The sequence below is a fragment of the Thunnus maccoyii genome, chromosome 2 (genome assembly GCF_910596095.1).
Source record: "Thunnus maccoyii chromosome 2, fThuMac1.1, whole genome shotgun sequence".
Taxonomy (NCBI): Eukaryota; Metazoa; Chordata; class Actinopteri; order Scombriformes; family Scombridae; genus Thunnus; species Thunnus maccoyii.
The window spans coordinates 1,628,416-1,654,717 of record NC_056534.1 but is presented as its reverse complement, the minus strand read 5'-3'; the positions used below and the strand labels follow the sequence as shown (position 1 = coordinate 1,654,717).

At 38.2% G+C, this 26,302-nt stretch overlaps 1 protein-coding gene across 1 annotated transcript in view; it reads right to left on the bottom strand.

Annotated features, from left to right (window-relative positions):
• Positions 1-26,302, bottom strand: part of LOC121881510 (NACHT, LRR and PYD domains-containing protein 12-like) — a 52,244-nt gene that overhangs the window by 10,731 nt on the left and 15,211 nt on the right. The window contains exons 8-9 of the mRNA XM_042389337.1: positions 25,844-26,017; positions 1,253-1,426 (exon numbers count right to left, since the gene is read on the bottom strand). Of these exons, the coding sequence (XP_042245271.1) occupies positions 1,253-1,426; positions 25,844-26,017 (348 nt within the window). The remainder of the gene's footprint in view (positions 1-1,252; positions 1,427-25,843; positions 26,018-26,302) is intronic.

The window sequence follows — 26,302 nt, the reverse complement described above, 5'->3', positions numbered from 1 at the left end:
TGGAGAACCGAATTCCCTCTTCTTGTTTCTCCAGAATGTTCCTTGCCAAGTTGCAGCAGAGTAATACATTGTAGTAGATGTGTGTAGATTTGTTGCCAGAATCAGCATTTTACTGACATTACAGAATGAACCATATACTATGTATTTATTTATTAAAAACTATCAACTATTGTCAGCTCAAATGGTGCCATTTTCTCATAGTCCCCCTTCTACTGAATCTTCAAACTATGTATTTATGTCCATTTTGTCAGCTAGTTGCCACAACTCGCTCCTTTTGGGATCTCTCAAAGGAAATCTCTGGAACGTATTCTTCCTATCGCTTATTTCTTTTAAAACACACTAGATGAACACAGAAGCAAACATATTCCATGCTAGATACAGATGCAAGAGCAAGCTGAGCTGGTCTGGAGGGCAACTAGAACAGCTAAAGATCAACTCCAAAACACTCACAGAGGGTTGTTACCAAAATATTAGTGCCCAAAAATATAGACTGCAAAAATACTCCAGCTATCAAATCTGCAAGGAAAAAAAACACCTTGAGTTGCCATTGGCAAATAGCTTATAGATGCATTCAAAGTTTACTACTCATCTTGAGTAGTGAAAGCCAGTTAATATCAGCACTACATTATGACCACAACCAGAATATATCCCTGCACCACAGATAAGTGAATAACTTCAGTCCATAGAAACAAAAAGAGGGAATTCTATCCTAAACAGACTGTAACTCTGGAACACATCGATTTGATTAAGCTAATTTCAGAAGCCTCATATTAGTATCATCTGAACTTTGGACCAAGGGCTTTGGATTTTGGCCCCCATCTCTTACAGTGAAGTCAGTATGCAGAGTAGGAGTTGTTACAGCAACTAAGACCCACTTCTAAGTACATAATGGAAAATCAGTATTGTATTAAGATAGACATGAAAAAAACAAACAAATCTGGCACTTCCCAGTAGCCTACTGGTTAAGATGCATGCCGCACAACCACAACATCTGCGATTCAATTTGAGCAGCAGACCGTGGTTGCATGCTATTCCCTGTCACTCTCACCCCCCTGACTGTCATAAAATGGACAAAAATATATTTAAAAAAGGGAAAAATCCAGACCTGTCCTTTAATATCACATGGCTGCATCTTCATGTTTAGCAGGCAGTCATGAAAGTGGTGTGAATCTTATCATCTAACTTTCTACAAGAAAGCAAATGATTGTATTTACAAACATGTCAAACTATTTTTTTATAAACAAGTTCTAACCTGAGAGTCTCCAGTGCACAGTGTGGACTCTCCAGGCCAGCTGAGAGTAGTTTCACTCCTGAATCATGCAGGTCGTTGTTACTCAGATCAAGCTCTCTCAGACTAGAGGACCGGGAGCTGAGAACTGATGCCAGAGCTCCACAGCTTCTCTCTGAGAGATTACAGCCACTCAGCCTGAGGGAGAGTTAGTGATAAAGACAAACACTGATACCGTTTCTGTTGAGTACAATTTTAAGATATCATTTTTTTATCACATTTTTGAGTTTGAGTCTGTTATCTCTCGATGAGTTGACTGATTGCTCATTAAGGTGTTGGTAAAGAGATAAGTTAGAAAGATTTTTTATTGTATTTTACTGGGAACATTAATTTACTCATTAGTTAAAAAAATTAGATATGGTTGGCAATTTTCTGTAGGTCTCTTGTTGTCAACAAATCTCCTGTGCCAAACCACCAATAAACTCATCCTACTTAAAAGTATTGTAAATAGTTGTTGTCCAAAAACTATTAAAAACATGTCAGTGAGCCACATTGATGCGCTAGGTAACATGTTCCTTCATTATGAGTTTGATCAAGTTAGTTTGTTTAGAAATGGCTCCAAAGACTTAAGACTTAAGACTTTCCAAAGAGAGTTGTTCTGTGTAAAGCAGACACCACTGAACACACCAGGGAAAATAGCTCGTATTGTAAACTATTGATATTTTCAGCTTGTTTGAAGTGAAATGCTCTGTATCTGGTTGTGGAAATGTGCAAACCACACAATTATATACACATCAGAAATTCCATGTTTTCCAAACAACAAAGGTAAAATTAGTGTGGGCTGTTGCACTCAGTGTCTCCCTTTCAGCATGTCTCTGTTTTATTTCCTCTTCTGAATACTCCAGTTCATAAAAACGCGCGTCTATGAATCTATTGCACTCCACCATCTCTTTTTGTGTTTCAGATGTATACTCATACCTGTCATATCAATAAGACTCTGACCCAGACATTGCACATTTCTCAAAGAACTTCAGAACAAATTCAAGAGGTTGCGGTATGTGACAAAAGAGCCAGCAAAGCTTTGTGAACAGAACTATGTTCCTGCACATGCTCAGTGGTGTCTGCCTCACATACAACCACTCTCCGGAGATTGAAAATGTGATCACTGTTATTAGTCTTTAGTTTTTGGAAAACAACAGAGGTCTATGGCAAAGAGAAATAAGATATATCAGACTTTGGATGCACACACAATAATTATTAGATCAGTTCATTGTTGGTTTGGCTCTATACCTGAGGTTTGTTGACAAGAAGAAAAATATAGAAAATTGCCAAATATATCTTTTAATTTATATTTCTTAAAATAATTTACACAAATATGTATTGGTCATCAGTAAGCAATGACATTTTGAATGTGTGCATTAATCGGTGGAGGTATAAGAAACGATTTTAATTTATTTCAGGTAAAACTACCTAATCAGTTAGTTTTCTATGTCTTGTGAGTATTGTTGGATTAAGAATTTCATAATATGAGAACAACTCTAAAGTTATTTGTGCACCTACAGAACTTTGTTTGAGGCTTTGACCACTGGCAGCAGCCTCAGAAGTGCCTCCTCTGAAGCAGAGTATTTCTTCAAGTCAAACACATCCAGATTTTTTTCTGATGACAGTAAGATTAAGGCCAGAGTTGACCACTGAGCAGGAGACAGTTTATCTGTGGAGAGACGTCCTAATCTCAGGTACTGTTGGATCTCCCCCTCTACAGAATGATCACTCAGTTCACTCAGACAATGGAACAAATTGATGCTTCTCTCTGCAGACAGATTCTCACCGATCTTCTCCTTGATGTACTTGACTGTTTCCTGATTTGTCATTGAGCTACTTTCTGTCAGTGTCAGAAGACCTCGTAAGAGAGTCTGATTGGTCTGCAGTGAAAGACCAAGGAGGAAGCGGAGGAACAAGTCCAGGTCTCCATTTGGACTCTGTAAGGCCACGTCCACAGCACTCTGGTAGAAATGTGTCATTTCAGTGTTGCTTTTTTTTGCGCACATGGAGGTTGTTTGTTCTTCTGCCAGCAGATTGACTCCAGAGTTGATGAATGTCAGATGGACATGAAGAGCAGCCAGAAACTCCTGAACGCTCAGATGGATGAAGCAGAACACCTTGTTCTGGTACAGCCCTCTCTCCTCCTTAAAGACCTGTGTGAACACTCCTGAGTACACTGAGGCTGCTCTGATATCGATGCCACACTCTTTCAGGTCTGATTCATAGAAGATGAGGTTACCTTTCTGCAGCTGCTCAAAAGCCAGTTTTCCCAGAGACTCAATCATCTTCCTGCTTTCTGGACTCCAGTGTGGATCTGTCTCAGCTCCTCCATCATACTTGACATTCTTCAGTTTGGTCTGAACTACAAGGAAGTGGATGTACATCTCAGTCAGGGTCTTGGGCAGCTCTCCTCTCTCTATGCTTTTCAACACAGCCTCCAGAACTGTAGCAGTGATCCAGCAGAAGACTGGGATGTAGCACATGATGTGGAGGCTTCGTGATGTCTTGATGTGGGAGATGATGGTGCTGGCCTGCTTCTCATCTCTGAATCTCTTCTTGAAGTACTCCTCCTTCTTTGGGTCAGTGAACCCTCTGACCTCTGTCACCATGCCAACACACTCAGGAGGGATCTGATTGGCTGCTGCAGGTCGTGTGGTTATCCAGAGGCGAGCAGAAGGAAGCAGTTTCCCCCTGATGAGATTTGTCAGCAGCACATCCACTGAGGTGGACTCTGTAACATCAGTCAGGATCTCATTGTTTTGGAAGTCCAGAGGAAGTCGACACTCATCCAGACCGTCAAAGATGAACACAACCTGAAACTCTTCAAACCTGCAGATTCCTGCTTTTTTGGTTTCAGTAAAGAAGTGATGAACAAGTTCCACCAAGCTGTACTTTTTCTCTTTCAGTACATTCAGCTCTCTGAAAGTGAATGGAAATGTGAACTGTATGTCCTTGTTGGCTATGTCTTCAGCCCAGTCCAGAGTGAACTTCTGTGTTAAGACTGTTTTCCCAATGCCAGCCACTCCCTTTGTCATCACTGTTCTGATTGGTTGAGCTCTTCCACGTGAGTCTTGAAAGATGTCCTTACATCTGATGGTTGTTTCTGGTTTGTCTGGTTTCCTGGCTGCTGTTTCAATCTGTCTGACCTCATGTTCATCATTGACCTCTGCAGTCCCTCCCTCTGTGATGTAGAGTTCTGTGTAGATCTGATTCAGAGGGGTTGGGTTTCCTGCTTTAGCAATCCCCTCAAACACACACTGGAACTTCTTCTTCAGGTTAGATTTGAGTTGACATTGACAATCTGCAGCAGCAATAATTTCTGAATGAAGACACAACAAATAAGAGTAGTGAGTGGATGTTAGTGAAAATATGAGAAAAGTGGAATTTTGGAAAATCCTCTTACTGCTCTGCAGATGGTCAGCCAGCTCCTCCTGCTTCATTCTCCTCAGGAAGTGCAGTGTGATCTTCAGAAATGCTTCTCTGCTGCTCCTCCTCTGCTTTTCCTCCTCAATGTCCAACACCTCCTCATCCTCACTCTGCCTCTCTAAGCAGTCTGCATAATCTGGACTCAGATCATTCTGGATCCTCTTCAGCTCGTTCTTCACAAAAGTGATTATGTTCCCCTCAAGACGCTGAAAGAAAAATAAAACCCAAAATATAAAATGTGTGTGTTTCATTTCATTTGCAGTTGAAGTAAAAGTTGTTATACATTAACACACCATAAAAATGGAGTTCAAGTCTGTTGGATGCTGCTGCACAGACTGACCACTGGGAACCTCTGGCCTTTGCTGCTGAACTCTATGGAGAAAACAGCAACTATGAGTTCTAAAAGTATCAACAGACACATATATTTGTATATTTGCTTTTGGGACATTTTCTGGGTTAGGTGTTAGGGTTTTCAACAATGACACCTTTACATTGATCTAAGTATTTGCTTATTGTCAGTTGTGAGAAAGTGTCTCATTGTTTACTCACAATTCTTTGAAGGAAACCATGTTATCTATTTTTACTGGAAAACTTGTCCTTGTCTCTTAACTTGATCTGGTGCCAACAGATAGAAAACCAAAAAAGTCTATGGAAAGAAACTAATCAGCAAATTTGTAGAAAAGCAGAAATCACATCACATGTACTGTATGATGTATCCTTTAAGCAAATCTATCAGCAAAAATAAGCAATATTTTGTGTCCAACAATTGGTGACCATGTGGAATAGAATAGAATTTATTTCCGGTCAGCATATACAAATTCATTTTTTATACATACATAAACACACAAAAAAGAGAAAGATACTTAAATAGAGCAGCTCAAAACAGCAAAATAACCCAACTTGAAGTTTTGTTTTTCTGCAGTCCGACAAAAAGGTGTAGGCTGAAGCCGCAGCTTATAATTCCTATCCTCTTAACACGTTATTTTTGATCTTGAAAGGTAACTTCAAACAGCCAAATCAAAACAAGACAAAAACAAAACAAAAACAAAAGAACAAAATCAAGACAAAACAACTAGAACAAAAACAAAATAATACAAATCAATAAACACTTACAGTACATATCATGGACCCTGTCTGTCTATGTCAGTCTTTCTTGATTTGCAGTGTCCTGGGGAACCCCACAAGTAACCTTCAGTGGTTGTGAGTTACATTTATTTATTTGCACATATTGATACCTATTCTCCTGGTAACTGCTTAACCAAGTGAGTGATACCCCTCTAATTCTGTATCTTAGTAATTTCTTCAATAATAAAGTCATGGTCCACTGTATCAAATGCTTTTTTAAGATCCAGGAACACCCCCACTGCATATTCTTTATTTTCTATTGCAGTTGATATTTCTATTTCTTTTGTTCTTTTCTTTTAAAATTCTTTATATAATATTTTTTCTTCTTGCATGCATTTTGAATATCCTTAGTTAGATTGTCCTTACTTTTCAGCAAATTTGTTTTACTACTTTCTTTACTAAAGGACAAAAATGTCTCATTGGATTCATTTACATCTTCCACATAGACTTTATTCCAATCTTGTTTCATTAGGTCTTCTTTAAAAGAGTTAATTGCACCTTGCGTTTTGTGTCTAATTAGATATGTAAGTTTTATCGTTCTTGATGGTCATAATACAGCTATGAATGATTGCAAAAACCGGCAGATGGTCCCTCACTACTTTCTTATCAATAACATTGGTGAAATTGTCAATTAGTGTAGCACTGTGTGTTGTAATTCTAGTTGGCCATGCAATTGAGGGATGTAGGCTCATACTATACATTGAGTTAATGAACTCTGTAGTTGTATTGTGTTCAAGTGGATTTAACAAAACAATATAAAAACTTTAAAGTCTAAAGTGAATAGCTATCTTAATGTGCTTGAGGGGTTTGCAAACCCCAATGACCCTCAGAGCTGTGTTGTTAGGGGCAATAGCTCTTGGTAGCATTTCACAGTCACAGGTTGTCATTTGTCATTTCTTATTAGTTGTTAAGCTTCAAGTGGGTGGGTCTTACCTAAAATGAGAATGCCAGAGGGCAGATGCCGAAGAGGAGAGTAATGATATGGACACGTGAGAGTGACATTCTGCACATGAATACAAAGAGCAACTTTTCATTGAGACCCTGATGGACAATGAGTGATAATCATCCCTGAAGTATTATTATTTAGTTTCTGTCTCTATTTGCCTCTCTTTGTTAACTTAAATCCTACAGTGGAGTTTTCTACAGAGAACAATAGGGTCGCCTACCCAACTATGGGGGAATTGAGAGGAAGGCTTGGACTGTTTGTGCTTACACATTGTACAGCAGTTCAGAGAATCCAGCCTTATTAGAGCCTCTGCATGGGGTCCTGGAGAGGGTGTTGCTAGTAAAGTAGAGCCCTAGTCTAGACTGTCTATTATAAACATGATTTTCAAGCACAATGTGGTTCATAAATTTACCTTGTATCAGAACACCTTGGACACATACAGAGACATACGACTGCAGAAATCGTGTGTCCCGACAAGCAACACGCTTTTGCCAACATCAGCTTGACAAAAATTTCCATGGCAGATAGGATTTTAGATCTTGCTGAAGATTTGGACAGCCAAATTAAGCACAAAGTTAAGTCAGTTGTTGCATTTTTGGTTGTAATTGATGAGAGCACAGACATTACAGATGTTGCTCAACTGGCCATTTTCATTCGTGGTGTTGATGAGACTTTGAATATCATCAAGGAGTTCCTTGAATTGGTGCTGGTGTTGTGACAGACACAAAAGCAAATTAAAATTTCAGCTGTCTTGTTGGCACACTGGACAGGGTCAGCTTGGACTGTGCTCCTGCTGTCAGCCTAGCTACAGATGGTGCACCATCAATGATCAGGAAAAAGGCAGGTGTTGTGACAAAATTCAGAGAGAAAGTACAGGCCGCAAGTGGAGGGCATAGTTTTTGGACTTTTCACTGTATTTTGCACCAGGAAGCATTGTGTTGCAAGTCATTAAGAATGGATCATGTCATGGGAGTGGTTGTCTGTACTATTTATTTCATTCGAGCTAGAGGTCTTAAGAATTATCAATTTGACAGCCTTCTTGCTGACAAAGACATTACCCATGGCTTGCCATACCACGATGCAGTAAGGTAGTGAAGCCGAGGAGCTGTGCTGATGCATTTCTTTGATTTATGAGAGGAAATCGGACAATTTATGGAGCAAAAGGGAAAACCAGTAGCGGAATTACAGGATCAGAATGGCTGCAGGACTTTGCATTTATGGTGGACCACTTGAATAATCTGAACAAAATGACGCAAGGCTGCAACAAAGTTGTCACACAGAATTATGACAGCATACGCACTTACAAATTGAAGCTGAATTGCAGGAGATGCAGCTGTCAAATTGTGACCCTGCTCATTTTCCCTGTCTAATAAATGTGTGTGCCACTGGAATTGATGCTGACATGAATTGGTACAAAGATAAAATTATGGAATTTCTACAGTTTCAGCAACAGTTTCAGGACTTTGGTGAACTAGAGACAGAATACACAGCTCGCCATTCACAGTCAAGGCTTCTGATCTACCCATTGACATCATACTTGAGATAACTGACTTGAAAAGAGACTCACATTTGAAGGACAAATTTGCCTCAGTGGTATTGGACACATTTTATCTGTATCTCTTAGGCTACCCCAAATTGACACACACAAGCACTTAAATTGCATTAAGTGTAAAATTGGCAACTGCTCAGGATTTGAAACCTAATATTGATGCATCTGTGAAGGCTAAGAAGTGCCAGGTTTCAGGAGCAAGTTAAACAGGGAGTAGCCTACTTCATGTAAAACGCTGATCAGAGGGCTTTTCCATCCTGACCAGAATACATTTTTCTGAAAAAACAATGAATACTAAGTGTGGTCAGATTTAAAGATATTGAACATTGCACAAAATATTGTCATTCAGCAGCTTCAGTACAAAAGAATCTGTAAAAAACTGAGACATAATTTTGTTGAAATTGAACTTATTTTTCTTAAGACATCTCAGGCTGTTCATTATCTGTTTTATAAATGGATGGTTCATTAATTGTGAAAGTTTTCAGAATGTGTGGTCCTCCATACCGAGATAGCGTGTGTTATGACAAAAGGTTTATGCAATTTAGGCATCATTTAATTGGTTTATGACATTCATTTGAGCTAATACAGGCTACAATATAATACAATATAATAAAACAATAATGATAATATGTGATATGATGCGTATTTATTTGTATTATTTTGCAGGGTGTCTATGCATATTTTGTGCATTGAGCTACTGTTTTAACACCTGTTCATGTCACCATGTGTAAAAGATCTTACTGGTCAATAGAGTGAGAACGCATGCCACACACAGCTTTCTCTCTCACTTCTGTCTTCTGAATAATATCTTACTGAAAGTGCTCAGCTGTTTGATCAAATAGATGGAAAATATGCTTTTGTGTATGTTGTTGTGTATGTTGACTTACTAAGTCTCAGCAAGAAGTTCACCTTTAAACACTAAAAGTGGATCATTGTTACCTCTTTTTCTGGAGAGCTGCAGAATAACAAACTCACCTAGTTTAAATTCTTACCTTTCCTCAGCAGAGTCGTGACCATCTCTGAAGTCAAGAGGTGGAGTCTTGGACCGGTTAGTCTTCATGGACACACAGCTGGGTCCAGGTCCAGCAGAGTCTGGTCTGTGCTGCTGCTCTGGGCTTAAACACAACATACACACAGAGCTTTGAGTGTGAATAATGATGGTGGAGTGATGTGAGTGGAGAACAGTGATGGACAGTTAGAGATCCGCATCTCACCTCTGAGCTTTTGTCTGACTGTCATGTTCCTCACACAGAGAGCTTTTAGAAGGAGGGACTCTCCCCTCCTCACACTGATCCATAGCAGAGAAACACCTTCACACAAACACAACAACACATTATTTCTCATCATTCCTCTCAGTCACATGACAAACATACAGAGTTCTGACTGCGAGGACACTGATAAAGCATATCCTTCATAATCCACCTGCTGAATGAGATTACAAGTGAAACAAACAGAACATGTTGCTGTCCACATAGACAACAAAGAGAAAACAAGCTTCTTCAATGTGAGATGTTGCTTTTCTCTGCATCCTATCTTTTTTAATTTGAACATTGAACACTGTTTTGGATGTTAAACTTAAGTAGTCAGAACAATTGATTGTTTCTGTAATTAGAAAAAATGATTTAACTGAGTTGATAATGAAGATATGGGTCAGATGAAGCCTGAACAAAGAGAGAGGAGGCTTCTTATTGATCCATCAAAGAAATCAAACCAGTCTAACCTGCAGGCAGAAAGTCAGTGAGAGTCAGAGAATCACAGAGCAGCTGGTGTAGTTCTGCTATCATTCCACTAGATGTCCTCATTAATCTACAGTGAACTACAGAGCAGATCAGGACTGAGATGGATCTCTGAAGAAGGAGAAACTTGTATCTCTGAAATTCACTGACAGTAGTGTAGATCTGAAATATGTCTGTTTATGTATGGATACAATTTACTGACAAACTATTTAACTGCAGATTTGAATTCATCTTTGAACACATGACACATCATTTCATAACACTGTCAGATTCATTGCTCAAACAGTAGCAGAACACAGCAACATCCACGACCACACATCAGTTTAAAACCATCTCCTTCATCACACTATCACACTGTCACTCTCAAATCACACATTAATCTATTATATATATATATATATATATATATATATATATATATATATATATATATATATATATATATATATGTATGTATGTATATCAATATCTATCTATCTATCTATCTATCTATCTATATCTATATATATATATATTGACAACTTCTGTTGACACTGAGAAGGGTCATGCTTTTTTATTCATAAGGTTCGGTACCCCTCCCCACTACAAAATATGTCCTTTTGTACTTAAAATACCATTTTGTAACTCTTGAATTATTCTTTTCCTGCTCACACAGACGCCATCTTTGACCATCTGAGGAGGAAGCTGATATTCCTGTTGAAATTATGACTGAATTTCAAGCTGCCACAACTCTTAAGAAAATACCTTCAAACATTTAGATATTTTCAAATATAAAATAAACTGCTTCAATAAAAACATGTAGCAGCTGAACCTGCAGCACAGGACAAAGTTCAGCTTTTACTGTTTTATTATGACTTGATTGAGTTACAGTCATATTTTTATTATTACTGTTGTTATTGTTATTATTGTTGTTGCTGTGCTTTTCTGTGTCTCTCCCCCTCCCTCCTTCTTTCTCTCTCAACCCAACCACTCAAGGCAGATGGCCGCCTACCTAGAGTCTAGTTCTGCTTGAGGTGTCTCCCTGTTGAAGGGATTTGACTTGACAAAAGCGCAAATTATCTGTATTAGATAATAAAAATGTTGAATGCAATGAACTGTGTCCCACTGTTATGCATTACATGAAACAAACCCCTCCACACTTCTCTAACAAAACCTGACATAACTAATTTTTGCAGCTTTTATTTACCATTTGCTTGAAATCTTTAGTTTGAATGACAGAAATTTGTAAAAATAACAATATTACCCCGCCCTAATGCACATTCATACTGACAGGGTTGTCCAAACCAGCTCATTCTAACAATGAACAAAGACAAATCCAAGTAAAAGAGTGAATCCAGATGAGGCTCAGACTGAGTAAAGAGCCAACAAAAACAGTCCTATTCCAGGACTAAACTTTAACCAGAACAAAGCACTTTTTAATCCCGTTATTTCACATTTAAATGTGATGTAACCTAAAAAATCATTTAAAATAACACAGTGGTTTCAAACTAAACACTTAAGAGTGTTTCTGTAACTATTTCACCGCTTCTGTTGACACTGAGAAGGATCATGCTTTTTTATTCATAAGGTTCGGTACCCCTCCCCACTAAAAATATGTCCTTTTGTACCTAAAATACCATTTTGTAACTCTTGAGTTTTTCTTTTCCTGCTCACACAGACGCCATCTTTGACCGTCTGAGGAGGAAGCTGATATTCATGTTGAAATTATGACTGAATTTCAAGCCACTACAACTCTTAAGGAAATACCTTCAAACATTTAGATATTTTCACATATAAAATAAATAATGAAGAGAATTCAGAACCAGCAGAGTTACACTTACTCAACTTGTTCCCGTTATGTCCGTTCCTCCAGCAGCTCCCTTGTCATCAGGTCTGTGTAGAAAAACAGGTTTACAATGATCTCAGTTTAACGACCTGCTTCAATAAAAACTCCACGTAGCAGAATTTGAACACCATAAACCAGACTGAACCTGCAGCACAGAACAAGGTTCAGCTTTTACTGTTTTATTATGACCTGATCGTGTGATACATTTCACCCCTTCACTTACTGCAGCCTTCCTCATTATAATTGTTCAAAATGTTCATCATTCACTTCTTTCTCTTTGGGCAACAGAAAACAGTTAAAGAACATTGGACTTCCAGAGTGTAAACCAAACTACTTTTTGTTGCACATTTAATAGCTGAAGGATCTTCTTTCATTGATAATCAAAAGAAACTACAGATTTAGACTGACAGCTCTCTGCTACCTGCTTAGACAACCAGGCAGGCCGAGCTGAGCTGGAGCTCAGTCTGCACTGTGGGAAATAAATCTGAAAATGGAAACCACAGATTTCAGCTACACTGTAGTCCAGGACTGCTCATATTCAAATAAAATTAGGGGGTGCTGAAACATTAGGCTTGTTCAAGATGAGCCAGTCCTGGTCAGAGGCCTACAAATATGACAGATGGCTTAAAATATGAACATTACTATAGTAAGTTAAGTTCTTGGAAACAAGTAGGACGTGAGGATTCTTAAAGAAACATCCGTAGCTTCCAGATGTGAGACAGGGTGGTAAATTTGCACCAGCCAAATGCTGGTAAAATATGAAAGTGGCTGGTAGATGTCAGACAGAAAATAATGATTTACTATTGTATGTTCACATTTCAAAAAGTAAATTTCCCACCCTGGATGTGAAGCCCTGACAGTCCAGATATCTGACTGATCAATAATGTAAATTGTCTTGTATTTCTGTTTTTCCTCTCCCTGTGTATTCTGACATGTGACTGATGTTTTGAATTTCTTTATCAGGTATGAATGAGTTTGAGGTGGACAGGACAGGAACTGTCTACTTCTTGCTCTGATTGACATCTTGAAAACTGCAAAATCAAACAAACCTTTTCATCTGATGATGACCATCACTGAGATCATTCAACAACTGTTCAGTGATTACCAGAAACCACAACAGAAAAACAGCTCCAGCTGTGTCCTCTGCAGAGTGTTTAGTTTCAAACTTGGCTTCAAGTGTCTGAAAACCTGCCTGAGAATGACAGAGAGGTCACTCATTATTATTTTATTTGATATAAAGATTCAAATGATGGGACCTTTGAAACTCTGTGTCCAACAGAGGCCTCAATAAACACAATAAACAGGCTTCATAAAGTAATTTCAGTAATTTCAGTATGAAAGTCCAACCCCTCCCTGTGGCAGAGAAATGATTTCTGATTCTAAAAGCCATAAAAACATCTCAACAAACCAACATGTTCATGACTTCAGTCACAGGACTGTAATGTTTTTTTGTCTCCTGACAGTTTAATCAGTGACAGTCAGTTTTAATGTGCTGACCAACACTAAACTGTTAGCAGTAATTGAAAGGGTTAAGGGAAGTAAAGAACTTTCAGATGAAGTAAAACACTTACTCTGAACCAGAGTCATTACAGCATGTTATTATTTGGTGTCATATCATTGGTGAGGTAACATTTATATAATGAGAAACCTGCAGTCAGTTATGGAGCCATTGTAAATCCTCACCTGAAATCCCAAAGCTCTAGTTCTTTTCTTTCACTATTTCCTGTTTGGCTTCTTCTTCTTCTGGATTCAGCAGTTTCCTGCAGGAAATAAAACTGTGCAACTGTTCTGTGAAGCCACAGAAATGTGCTCATCTTAGACCATTTCATAAACATCCTCTTTGAATTATATTTCAACCATCTCATCAACTTCCAGCCATAATACCCAGGACACCATCAGAGCTCACCTTAGAGTCTGCAGCTCCACCTGCCTTGGACGACTGTTACTGCTGCAGCTGCCGGTTTCCTCATAAAATAATCAAACAACAATCACAAACAAATCAGGTCAATGTGCAGCAGATGATTCTGCAGATAAATAATTGTGTTCATGTTAGTAATGACTCATACAATGATGGCAGATCTCATGGACGCGTAGGTATATTTAAACAGGTGGTCTAACTAAGATCAGGATCCCTTTTAAACAGAAACATAGAAAACATAGACACATATACTGTATACAAGATAGGAGATATTAAAAAAAAACATGATCACGATCAATATACAGTATGTCATAAATCAATTCAGTTTTTTCTGTTGATTCTAAAGATGTTTGTGAGCATATTAGATTCAGAACCAGAAAAAATAACTGCAAGCAGAAAATCTATTGAAATAAATAAATTACACAAAATTTACTAAAAAAAAATGTTTACAGCCAGGGAGCTCATGTCATGGCTTTTCAGCCTGAATCCCACACATCCAGATTTCAAAATTAAATGATAACATTAATTTTCACTTTCTTAAACTGAAGTGGAAAAAACTAATTTGAATGAATTATTAATTTACCACGCAGACTGTTACATATAGTGTTTCAAATTTTAATTACAGTTAAATGGAGACTGATTTTTTTTCTTATTTGTCTTATTCAGACATTGTACATGGACATGTAGCCACGTTTTAGAGGAAATACCATAGAATCAGAAAGACTGCAGACTGAGGCTTTTTTTGACTGTCCACCGATGTTCGTACACATCTTCCATTTCAAAATTCCATACTTTTCCAGAATTCTCAGTCGATTTTTCTGACCACATTTGACATCTGAGTACAAATAGCTAGTAGTTTATTATGTTAATGAGTGGTTTTAACATCAAACTGTTAACATGCATGTTACATTCTGAATATGTTGCCAAATAATTGCGAGAAGATTGTAGCTAGGTACTGTAGTTCAATGCACAGCATATTATTCAAGCGGCAATGCTAAAACAGTACAATGTTATTTAGTTTTGCCGACTCCTCCATTTTGAAGATGTCCAACGATTTCACACAAAGTTTACATCTAGCTTTCCTTTCCATTTGGAATCCCTGGCCAACCAGGCTTTATATTTGGGATTGTCAAGCCAGCCCTCAGAAAACTTGCATTTGTCCATTGTGGTTGTTCAGTTCACACTTCTACACAGAAAGCTGGATGACATTCCACTGTCAAACAACTCTTCCCAAGGAGGAAGTAGGTGCTACCCATACTTGTATTATTTGACCTTAATATATTGAATAAATAATATTGTATTGTGCCCCCCCCCCCCCCCCCCCCCATATTAATTAGTCTCTTTTATAAATAAGAACTGATAATGAGTTGAAAAAAGTGGATAGTCCGTTTACTTTTCTGATAACTAACTAGCCACAGGCCTCTGTTATAGCTAATGGGTCTAGATCAGAAGCCTTTAGTCTAGAACAGGGGTGTAGACAAGGGCACTCATTATCACCCCTATTGTTTGCAATTTGTATTGAACCTTTAGCTCAGCTACTCATAGGTGATAGGAATGTAAAAGGTATCATTATCGAAGAAGAAGAGAGAGAGAGAGAGAGAGAGGGAGAGAGAGTGAGAGAGAGAGAGCAGAAGTGGTCAAGCGAGCCAGAGAGTGAAAGAAGAGAGAGGTGTATTCTCTCCCAGGTGGCCCTGATCCAGCTTGATTGAGGGGGGCCCTCTCTTGTCCACTTCCCAGCTGTGGCAACAGCTGCTTGTTTTGTGTGCTTTTGCTATGCTTTAGTTTTTTGCCTTTGTTAGTCGTTTGTTTGTTTGACAGGTCTGGTAGTCCTGTTTTCGCAGCTTTGTATGTGTTAGGTTTAGTTTTCATGTGGGTTTAGGTTAGAGGGGAGACCCCAGATCCTATGACCCTTTGTGGGTTGGTCTGGGTATCTTCCCTTCTTTTTGTTCATTTGGGCTGGTCCACCAGCTTTTGATGTTTTCTTGATTAATAAATTGGTTCAATGTTAATGACGCTCCTGACTCTTTAATGATGTTGGGCCTTCTTTGGAACAAGCTGTTTTAGAGGGTCGTATCACTCTCTCAAGTAGTCCCTCACAGAACACTAACACTTAAGTACACTAGTTGAGTAAATGTACTTAGTTATCTACCAGCTGAGATGACTGGTTTGACTTGTAGTCCTTTCTATACTCAGTCCCTCAATGTTAGGACAAAGCAGCATGACAATGATCTTAAACATACAGACAAGACAACCACACAGTTTTTTTATGATTTTTTTGATTTTCTAAAAGTTTTATTATATCGTCATCATTTTATTTCTCTGTTGCATTAGTCTCAAATTGTTTTACTGTTTATATTTGTGGTGTTTTATCAGCTTGTCAGTCATCTGTAAAGCACTTAGAATTGCACCGACCTTCTTGAAAGGTGGTATACAAATAAAGTTTGATTGATTGATTGATTGGTTGATTGATTGATTGACTGACATACTCCCGTACACCAATGAGAATTGAGCAGCATTTCTATCATTGTTAGGACATTTGCTTATGTTGCAGTCAAATCTGATCAAACTGCTTTGTTTTTAAGTGTTTAACTCTTCATTAATAATAACTAAAGATATTCTTTTCCCCAAACTTTGATTGTTGATTATTTAATCATGAATATGTAATGTTATAAATACTTTGAAACCAAGTTTTCAGGATCTTGGTTTGGTTACAGTTCAGCTAAATGTGTGTTCCCCAATGGACTGAAGAAATCATGTGTGCATTAAAATGATTTAATTATTGTTTTAAACTGTAAAATCGTTGTCTTCTGCATACTTTGAAACACACGTTGTGGCAAACAGGAAAAACATGTTTTTTGTAACCTTTTTCAAAATAACTCTCACAAGGGAAGAAATAAAACCTACTTTAAATGAAGAAATTAAAAAATCCTCCTCTGCTCTCCTCAAATGTTATGACAACCCTCCCTTCAACAAAACTTTCACATAAAATTTTTAAGTTGCTCCTGTCTCAAACAAAAAATATCGATCACTTCAACTTTAATTTTGGGAGATGGATGGGTTAGCTCAGTGGATAAGTAAAACACTAATATGAGATATTTCAACCTTCAAATGATCAATGATAAACAAACAAAACAAAAACTGTCTGGCTATATACATGACTTGTTTATTTTCTAACAACACATCTCATTTACAAAAACTGTGAAGACATATTTCAGTGAAATAATTTGGTACATTTGTCAGAAAAAAAATCCACATTTTTTATTTGTAAGCATGTGTGTGTGTAACTACATACTGTACTTATTTGTGTACAAAATTATAAAGTAAAGGAATCCTAAAACTAGATTTTAACTCTCACCCCAAAAACCAATGTTTATATATTTTTATGTGTTTCAAAGTATTTAAAATCAAAAACGCACATTTGTCATGGCCCTGGAGTTTGTGTGTGTTGCGGTGTTGCTGTGTTGTGTGTCTGTGTTAAAGTGTTGCACGTTCCTGGTTGGGTGGAGCTGGACACTGTCTTCCAATAGGTAATAAAAGACCTGCCCCATCCTGGCAGCCAGAAGGCTCTCTCTCCCCTTAAACCACTTTGTGTTATGTTGGAGTTTTGATTTTTTTGTACAGTTAATTTAGCATTTCCTTTATTAGTCCAGCTGTATCCATTAAATTGAAATTTACCTTTTTTTTTTTTTACCTTAGTTAAATAAAATTAATCTGTTAAATAAAATTCCTGTGTTTTAGCTAATCCTTCATGTGTGTTTCCCTCATTTGCTATGGTCTCAGAGATGGACCATAACACATTGTATTCATGAAAGAAATGAACAGACATTTTCTTGTAGATTTTGAGTTAGTATGTGTTTGTCATCAGTGTGAGTGTTTCTCTACACAGGAGCAGACTCTCCCTCCTACGGTGAACACAGAGACACTGAAGAACCAGACCACCCAAACCCAAACCCAGGATACAGAGGTTCAGTGAATGTGGTGTTGAAGGTGTGGAGGTGGATCAGTGTGTCAGAGGAGACTCTGTAGAAGGACAGAGTGCCAGCGGGACAGTCCACATACACTGCTACCCTGTTAGAGACAGAGGAGGACAAGGAGGAGGAGGGGAGGTCTGTTCTTGTGTTATTGTACCAGAGAGAGTAACCATCAATATCAGAGCACCTCAGACTCCAGGACTGATTATTCCCTCCAAACCTGCAGTCATCACTAGCTCCTTTCCATCTGATTCCTCTGTAACTCACTGATATATAAACCAGTCCTTTCCACTCCGCCTCCCAATAGCAGCAACCAGTCAGACCATCTCTACAGAGCAGCTGATGCCAGTAGTCAAACCTCTCTGGATAATCAGGATATGGTAGCTCCTTTATCACATATGTCACCTTCCTGTTGTTGTCAGAGAGTTTGAGGTATGTGTTTACTGTGTTTGTGTCCAGTGTGAGTTCGGAGAAATCTGATGGAGAGAACAAGACACAATACAGCAGCAGTTTATCATCTAACACACCTGATGGTTCACTTGTTGCTTTATTAACAGATTGATTCTTAATTAGATAAATGCTTGACTCATCTTTTGGTGCTTCTTTCAAACTGAGAATTGAATGCAGATAATCAAGCTTTTGATTTAAACTACTTTAACATGTGCTGCCTTGTTTTCATGAATCAAAGTGAACACACACTTACACCTCACTGGAACAGGTTTCAGCCTCTGCTCCCCACAGTGATCCACCCTGGAGGAAGAAACAAAGTCAGAATGAATCTTCAGAAGTTTCCTCATCAATGATTTTCATAAAACTTCACTCAGATCCAACATTAAGACAAAACAGCTGGATTTATAAACACATAAAAGCAGCTTCAGCATGTTTGGATTCTGTGAAGAAGCATCAGAGCTGGCTCAAACTGGATCACATCATCACTGATCACACCACCTGTTGCCTTATTCTTCCTGACAAATTCACTCTCAGGACAACTGGACGCTGCTTCACTGGTTACTCTGGTTGAGTAGTGTGGGACTTTTACATATAAATGAACGTCTGTTACATTTAAGCCCTTGCCAAACAAGTTCACACAACGCTGATTAAGACTATCACCACCAGATAAATCTCTCTGTAGATAACACAAAGAGTTTTTAAATCTGAAATCTGTGGCAACTTTCCCGTACTGGCCGGATGAATGCATGCCAGAGACGTCCACTGGCCGAGCAGCTAACTTCCGGTTAGCCCTCTGCTAACTTGAACGGGGATAAAATAATTCAGTCATGCAGCTCTTTCCAACGGTTATCGGTCCAAATGGATCAAATTCTGATAGTGAGATGAGTCGTTTCACGGGGGTTGTGTGATGCTGAAAACAATTTATCCATCGTTTTACAGCCGCAACAGTAGCAAGAAATTCAGTGTGTTGCCACGGTAACTTAGCGGCTTAACGTTTGGTCAACGGTTTGTTGTTATGTAGCAGTGCCATCTTGTTGAGTCTGCTGCTGGTTAATGCGGCAATAAATCTCCATTTGCAACTTCTTTAGATGAACCGAGTAATGTTGCATAAATGGCTCCTAAAAAAGTTTAGGAGTGGTGCTCAAGGACGAAAGAAGAGAAAATAGAGATGGAAAATAACACAGGATATAGGAATGTTATTGTTAATTGAATCTGTTTGAATGAATTTGTTAGTCGTTTTTCTTGTAACATTTAAGTCATGTTTTTGAACGAATTAAACTAAACATAGCCACAATAATTTTAACTTGGCAAGCTGGCTAGAAAGTAGTGAATATAGTAGTATTATTTATTTTAGCTGAAATGTTTTTTATTAGAACAAGCTTGATTTCTTGCTATTTTCTTGCTAGCTAACATGAGTAGGATTGAAAGCATCATTTATAATTCATGAAGGCCAGCTTTCCTTGTTAACTAGCAACCAATGTTTTCTTGCAACATTAAATTGGTGTTTTGACTTATTATTTTAATATGTAACATATCAAGTGTCCAAATTACCCTTAAGTGTTTCAGGCTAACCATTAGCTTTCTAGCTATGTTAAATTGTATCTTTGTAGATCGTATTTGGACATAGTTATAATAATTGGATAATTTGCATAATTGGATAAAATTGCGTTTGTTGTGTGGTTAATAAATTGGTCTGGAAGATACATATAACATACCTATGTAATGTCTCACGGCCTATATTTAAAGAATCGTAATTATCTGATATATAATCTTTTCAGGGGTGTTACTGAAATATTTTGGAGGAACTTACACTGCACCAGGACCGTCTACGTCATCAGCTGACATGACTGCTGCTGAGGGGACATCATCAGAGACTTCAGAGGCATCTACTCCCTCTTCTGATGTGACTGCAGCTGCAGAGGTCATAACAGAGGTACTACAGCCTTCTACATCCACCTCCAACATGACTGTGTCTACAGTGTTTGAAACGCCTGGAAAAGTTAAAAGCTTTGGTGTACTGCTAAACTTCCCGACCTTGGATGATGAAGCATTGGAGAAACAATGTGAGGAGCTTGAGAACACACTGAGGAGTGGCGAGGAAGCCGACATTTATGGGAGAGAGCTGGCTATGGAAATCAGAAACCTTCCTCAGTTACAAACAGGATGACTGCATTTGAACTGCTGGACTTTGTCCAGAAGAAGGAACTGACAGAATTGCATCCAAATCTTAGTGTTCACTTTATTTAGAGTATTTTTCACTCTTATTGATTGATTTTTCATTGCTATTTATTTGGCAAAATATTTTTGGTTTTATTGGTGTTCATTTGTCGTTGTCTTTTTTTATAGACCTTGAATGTGCAAGTTTGTTGCTTTTTATGGTTTAAATATATTGACTTTATTATTTATTATTTTGAATACTTTGTAATTGTTAATTGTATCTCAGATGTTCAAATTTTAATATATTTTAAAAGACGTTGTTTTGTTCGTGTTCATTCAGTTATGAGCAGTGTGTGTGATTTGGTGGTTGCGCTGGGAGTTTTTTGGGGCCACAAACAAAATCTTGTTTAGGGCCACCAAAATCCTTGGGCCGGCCCTGTCAGGTTTAATAAACTTTTGTTTACATTTAGTCACATATACAGTGGGGTCCAATAATCTGAGACCACTAGTCAAGATTAGGGGTGTGCCCGAATACAAATACGTTATTCTGCAAAGCACAAATAGTGGGGGGGGGGGTTTGTTGTTGTCGTTTTTTTTATGAATATTTGTCAAATACCAGCGCGCAGGTCGGTGTACATCACTATCTCAGTCTCTCTCCTCTGCTCCGCTGTTACATCTATCAGCAGGTCTCAACGAGGGGGGTTACATCCACCTGCTACATGACGCACATTTCCTTATTTGGACATCACTCCCAGAGTTGGGGGTGTTCCCCACAGATAAAATTGAGCTACTGACACACGCAAAGTGCTTCCAAGCGACTCTCCATAACCTGTTGTTCCCCTTCTCCTTTCCACAAAGTTCGGTTGTAAAAAATAGGCAATAAATGAAAAGTGCAAAGCAATAATCACCTTTGAAGTTCTTCCCTACATGTTACACGCTGTGCTGTCTCTGTGTTATGGGTGTATAAATAGGTAGAGGTCTGTCTGCAATGAGGTGACAAATGAGGTTTTAGCTCAGTAATCAGCGCAGTCGTCTATGATCTGGGAGACTCCAGTTCAAGACTCGGTGTGGGGACCTCCTTCATAAGGTAGTTTATTCATGAACACTTATTGGTATTATATATTATATATTATTATTATTTTTTCCACTTTTATTCAAATACAAATACAAATAATTTTGCTGCCTCAAAAAATACAGATACAAATACAAATACCGGACCCTCAGCACATCCCTAGTCAAGATTCTCCTATTTTGCATTTGTTTCACATTTTTTACATTACACATGACATATCACATTACAATTTGAGTGAAAATTTGAAACTTTTAAAAATGTATATAAATTTCAGAATATCTTAGTATTTGGTATGTCCCCCTTTTACAGTTTGAATGGTGTCTGTATGATAAGGGGCTTCCAAGCAGTTGAGTGTCAAAGTGACCAAGGTTCCAACTCAGTTGGACGGTTCATCCCATAAACTGCCATTATAAATTTTAATGTTTTAAAAAAATTATATAAAATCACTGAAACATGTTACATTTCAGAAAAATACAAGCACACATCTGCTGAATGAGTTGTACAGATTGCCAGTTGAATGGTTGAAACACGGCAAAAAACGTACGGAATACGGAATAAGAACTAGAAAATGCAATTTCTGTAGAAATTGCATGTGATTGCTGAAAGCGAATTTAGATTGCATAACTGGAAGCTGAACACTATTGAAAAATCTAGCAAGATTAAAATCAGCAATGGGTGGAATTGAACCTACACCCTCATGTTTGTAAGACAGACATGCTATGCACTGAGCTAACATGTCACACATAAATGTCAGGCCACATTCTGGTATTTAGCCTGTCACTTGAATGAAATTGACAAAACAGCAGCTCAGCAAGCAGATTGATATCACCTGGACTCCTTCATCCTTCAACTCTACCGAGTTCTGCCCTAAGCAGGGCTCGAACTCACAACCTTTTGGATCTAAAAGGAGTTCTTAAACCACTGGACTACTCACACATACTTTGTGGCACAGGAAAAGATGTATTTAACAAGCATATCAATCCATATTCTAGGTAGTAATGTTAGGGTAAGCTAGAGAGGAACTGAATTCTGGTACAGGATAAAGATGTGAGGCAACTTTGTACATGAGGGCAATATTATGAGGAGCACTGCAGTGAGCAGGTATTGAACACACAACCTTGTCATCTAAGGTATTGCTGATCATGAGAGCAGTGTTCTAAACCACTGAGCCAACAGACATTCTCAAAAATGAGAGGATCATCATTTTGATGATGAAAATGTATTTGTCTCAAACTAGAGCTTGAGGCCCAGAGATTTGTACATCATTAGTGAAAGCAAGACTAGTTTAACATGAGAATGAATGATATGTGTAAAAAGTGTTTGAAGGAAGAGAGAATCTGTAAGTTTAAGAAACTGCAGTGAGAGAAGACACACATCCTGCAGACTGTATTGCAGTCAATGAGAACATGACAGGGACTCTCTATCAATTAAGGTTCAGATCTCAAAAACAATAAGTCCTATGTGAAATGTATTTACATTTTGAGAGAGAGGAGGCTTGTGGCAACATAATGAGGCAAGATATGTGCGTCAGGAGTTAAAATCGTGGGAGTGACAGCAGTTTAGAAAAACATTTCTGGTCTAAAATTATCTGTGCTCTCCACTGTGCCTGATCACATGACACACTGGTGAGACCTAAATTGCTGAAAAACTACCAAAGATATCACTAAACAATCTGATAACTTTGAAAGTTCAAAGTTTTGTGAACATTTTACAGTTTGAATGGCGTCTGTATGATAAGGGACTTCCGAGCAGTTGAGTGTCAAAGTGACCAAGGTTCCAACTCAGTTGGATGGTTCGTCCCATAGACTGCCCTTATAAATTTTAATGTTTGAGAAAATTATATAAAATCACTGAAACATGTTACATTTCAGAAAAATACTAGCACACATCTGCTGAATGAGTTGCACAGATTGACAGTTGAATGGTTTTTATAGCACAAAGTATGCAGCAGTTGAAACGCGGCAAAAAACATACGGAAGACGGAATAAGAATAAAGACTGAGAAGAACAATGATATGGGAGACTATCCAATCATCATGGGTGGCAATTTTAATGAAGTAATGGACCCAGTATTAGATCATAGCTCTCTATCAGCCTGCACTTGTAGAGCATAAGTGGTGCTCAAAGATATGTCTAAGGCGTCTGATTTGGCAGATGTTTGGTGGCTACAAAATCCATCATCAAGGGATTATACATTCTTCTCTTCACCCCATAGCTTATTTCTAGGACAGATTTCTTCCTGGTATCTCAGTCATTCATATCCACTATAGTATCAAGTGACATTGGTAATATACTTCTTTCAGACCATAGCCCAATATTTCTCCATATACTGTCCTTTAATAGACCAGATATATCCACTAGACAGAGATTAAACTCTAGCCTTTTATTAGACAAATCAAGGTGTTATCCTGTCTGCGGTATTCCTTTTATGGTGTTATTCCTTTTATTAAGAAATCACTTAGATCGCAAATTTTTAAGGGTCACATTATTAATACTCTTCATTTAAGAAGAAGGAAAACAGAATTACAGTCAAACTTAGAAAAAAAACACATCATCTATAAATCTTACCAGGTTGACTAGACTGAAGCACCAGTTCAATTCAATTATGACCCAAAGGGCAGAATTCTCTCTTTTTCATGCTGGACAGAAATACTTAGAGAAGTGAGACAAGGCTGGTAGATTACTCACCAGATAAATTAAACTATTTAACCATTTATTTAACTATTCCAGCCATCAGGAGGGATGATGGGCGCCTTCCTGATCCCAAGGAGATAAATGGGGCTTTTAGAGACTGTTATCTAAAACTTTATACCTCTGAGTCAAAGGTGGACAAAAAGACATTACATCCTTTCTGTCAACTCTCAATCTTCCATCGTTGTCATAGGACCAGCTCGAACATCTTGAATCACCCATTACTATTGAGGAGATAACTGACGTTATCAAGCACTTACCTTCAAGTTAAGCACCAGGTTTAGACAGTTTATGCCAAGGAACTAGCATCATTACTCCTAGACAACTACTAACCTGCGAAAATTGCAGAGGCCTGTGGACAAAGGAGTGCCTAACTTGTTATTTACCATTACATTTTCACTCTTAGGTATATAGCACAGTGATCTTTGCCCGTGGTTTCATCTCGAAAGCACCATTTGCACCCCTCTTATGTCCATGATCTATATTACAGCCAAACCTGCCCCACAGAATCAGTCACATCCTATTTTGTCCCATATTCATTGAGTTTGGAAGAGAATAGCTCAGATCTTCAAATCTGACCCCTATCTTCACAGGTCTGCCGGTATCTGGCTAAATCCCAAGCTCTGTATAGATAAGTCACCCTTCCTCTGGAAGTCCAGTTTGCAAAAAGGTAACACAGTTCTAGGCAACTTGCTGGCTAGCGCAAATAAACACAAATGATCCCGCAGCAAAACTTGTGCTATTTTAAATGAATAAAAATAAATACTCTCATGTTGAAACTTGCATGAGTAATGTGGGGCAAAAATTTGTTTCGCATTTGGTGTGAACACAACATAAAATTCTAGCCATTCCCATCCCTACAGCTGTACTGTACATCTGTGGCTTCACCCTGACCATAGGAGGATGAGAAAATCGCAATTTACATGCATTCAAACCTTGTTAAACCAATGTTATTTTGTAATTATTGTTTTTTATGGCACACAGCACAATCTCTCACATCAACTCCATCAGTGAGAGTATTTGTTTCATTTTTCTTCTTGCTACTGCATGGTAAAAAAAAAAAAAAAGTATAACCTGTGTTTTCTTTTTTATAAATATTGCAATGATAATAGTCTCAAATTATGTGAAAATGTATGTTTTTAGTCAAATAACATTTTCTTGGTTGAGGAATCCCAAACCCTTGTCCAAATGATCTCAGCACATCAGTTAGTCTTCACTGTTATCAGCAGTGCTGCTGGTACAGACTATGAACTAACAGTCCTAAGCTTGTCAGTGTAACAGAGAAACAGTGTGTGAGCTTGTGTTGTCTGTTCATACCTGAGAGTGTCCAGTCTCCAGCATGGATCCTCCAGTCCAGCAGACAGCAGCTTCAATCCCGAGTCTCCTGGATGATTGTAGCTCAGATCCAGCTCTTTCAGATGGGAGGGGTTGGATCTCAGAGCTGAGTCCAGACAAATGAAGCCGTCTTCTGTGATCAGACAGCCTGACAGTCTGGAGACACAAACACTTCATCAATTGCTGAAGAATTGAAGAAAATAATGAATTTTCTTCAGTCATTTCCTGTTTTGTGTGTGTGTGTGTTTTGGGGGTTTTTTTGCAGGTCAGCACCATAGTGTATCCTTCAGATGTTGGGAATCTTCATTGACATTAACCTGTATGTTCAGCGATATTTAAATAGCCATTTACAAAACTGAAGTTGAATTCTGACCTGAGAGTCTCCAGTGTGCAGTGTGGACTCTTCAGTCCAGCAGAGAGCAGTTTCACTCCTGAATCCCGCAGGTTGTTGTTACTGAGGTCCAGCTCTCTCAGACTAGAGGACTTGGACCTGAGAACTGAGGACAAAGCATCACAGCTTCTCTCTGACAGATTACAGCCACTCAACCTGAAAGAGAGTTTGTGATAAAGGAAAACAGTGACCCTGTATCTTTTGTATACAATGTAAAAAACTATTTTAGAGTTTCCTTCTGTCAGTCAATAAGTCAACTAAATGGTCTAAATGGTAACATGTAACAGTAATATATACATTAATATGTAACATCGCTGGCTTCATCTATTTTAAAGTGATGTCTTTTTGTCATTGATACAGAGGATCAGTATTGTACACAGTATTGTGAGTAGAGCCTGCAAGCTGCTAACCTCCTAATTTTGTTTGCTTGACTGATGTAAT